Source organism: Eimeria mitis, genomic scaffold (assembly GCF_000499745.2).
Source record: "Eimeria mitis Houghton genomic scaffold, Emh_scaff4848, whole genome shotgun sequence".
Lineage (NCBI taxonomy): Eukaryota > Apicomplexa > Conoidasida > Eucoccidiorida > Eimeriidae > Eimeria > Eimeria mitis.
This window is the reverse complement of record NW_013573148.1, coordinates 2,524-3,333: the sequence shown is the minus strand read 5'-3', so window position 1 is coordinate 3,333 and position 810 is coordinate 2,524. Positions and strand designations below refer to the sequence as shown.

At 53.2% G+C, this 810-nt stretch overlaps 1 protein-coding gene across 1 annotated transcript in view; it reads right to left on the bottom strand.

Moving 5' to 3' along the window:
* EMH_0078060 (uncharacterized protein) overlaps positions 1-363 on the bottom strand; it is a gene marked incomplete at both ends in the record, with an annotated part of 798 nt that extends 435 nt beyond the window's left edge. The window contains one exon of the mRNA XM_013499945.1: positions 3-363. Coding sequence (XP_013355399.1) covers positions 3-363 — 361 coding nt within the window. The remainder of the gene's footprint in view (positions 1-2) is intronic.
* Between the last annotated feature and the right edge of the window lie 447 nt (positions 364-810).

Sequence of the window (810 nt, the reverse complement as noted above, 5' to 3'; positions counted from 1 at the left end):
AGCAGCAGCACTAGCTGCTGCAGCAGCAACACTCTGCGTTGCCTGTACCCCTTGACCCCCACCACCACCAGCAGCAGCAGCAGCAGCAGGAGCAGCAGCAGCAGCAGGAGCACTACTACTACCACTAGCCGCAGCAGCAGCAGCACTCCCTCCTCCTCCTCCTCCCGCCCCTGCCGCCCCTGCCGCCGCCGCCGCCGCCGCCGCAGCAGCAGCAGCAGCAGCAGCAGCAGCAGCAGCAGCAGAGGTCTGGGGTGCAGCACCAAGAGAAGCACTGCGGTGACGCCACTCAATCGGCAGCAACGCGTTTGCTTCTTTTACCTCCGGCACAAAACGCACAAACTCCTGCAGCTCCTCTGATGACATCTCAGCACGGTATACGTTGTGGACGTCGCTCACTATCTCCAGGATTCTGTATACACACAAAAAGGGAGAGAGAGAGAGAAAGGGAGAGAGATATATAGTGTATAGAGAGAGAGAGAGGGAGAGAGAGTGTGTATAGAGAAAGAGAGAGAAAGAGAGAGAGAAAGAGAGAAGAGAGAGAAAGAGAGAAGAGAGAAAAGAGAGAGAGAAAGAGGAGATAGGCAGTACAACACGTTGTGTACGTCGCTCACTATTTCTAATATTCTGTATACAGAGACAGAGAGAGAGAGAAAGGGAGAGAGAGAGAATGAGGGAGAGAGTGTATAGAGAAAGAGAGGGAGAGAGAGAGAGACAGGGAGAGAGAGAGAAAGAGGAGATAGCTAGCTGTCTTGTATAGCTAGCTAGCTGGATAGCTAGCTAGCACGTATATGTATAGCTAGCTAGCTAGCT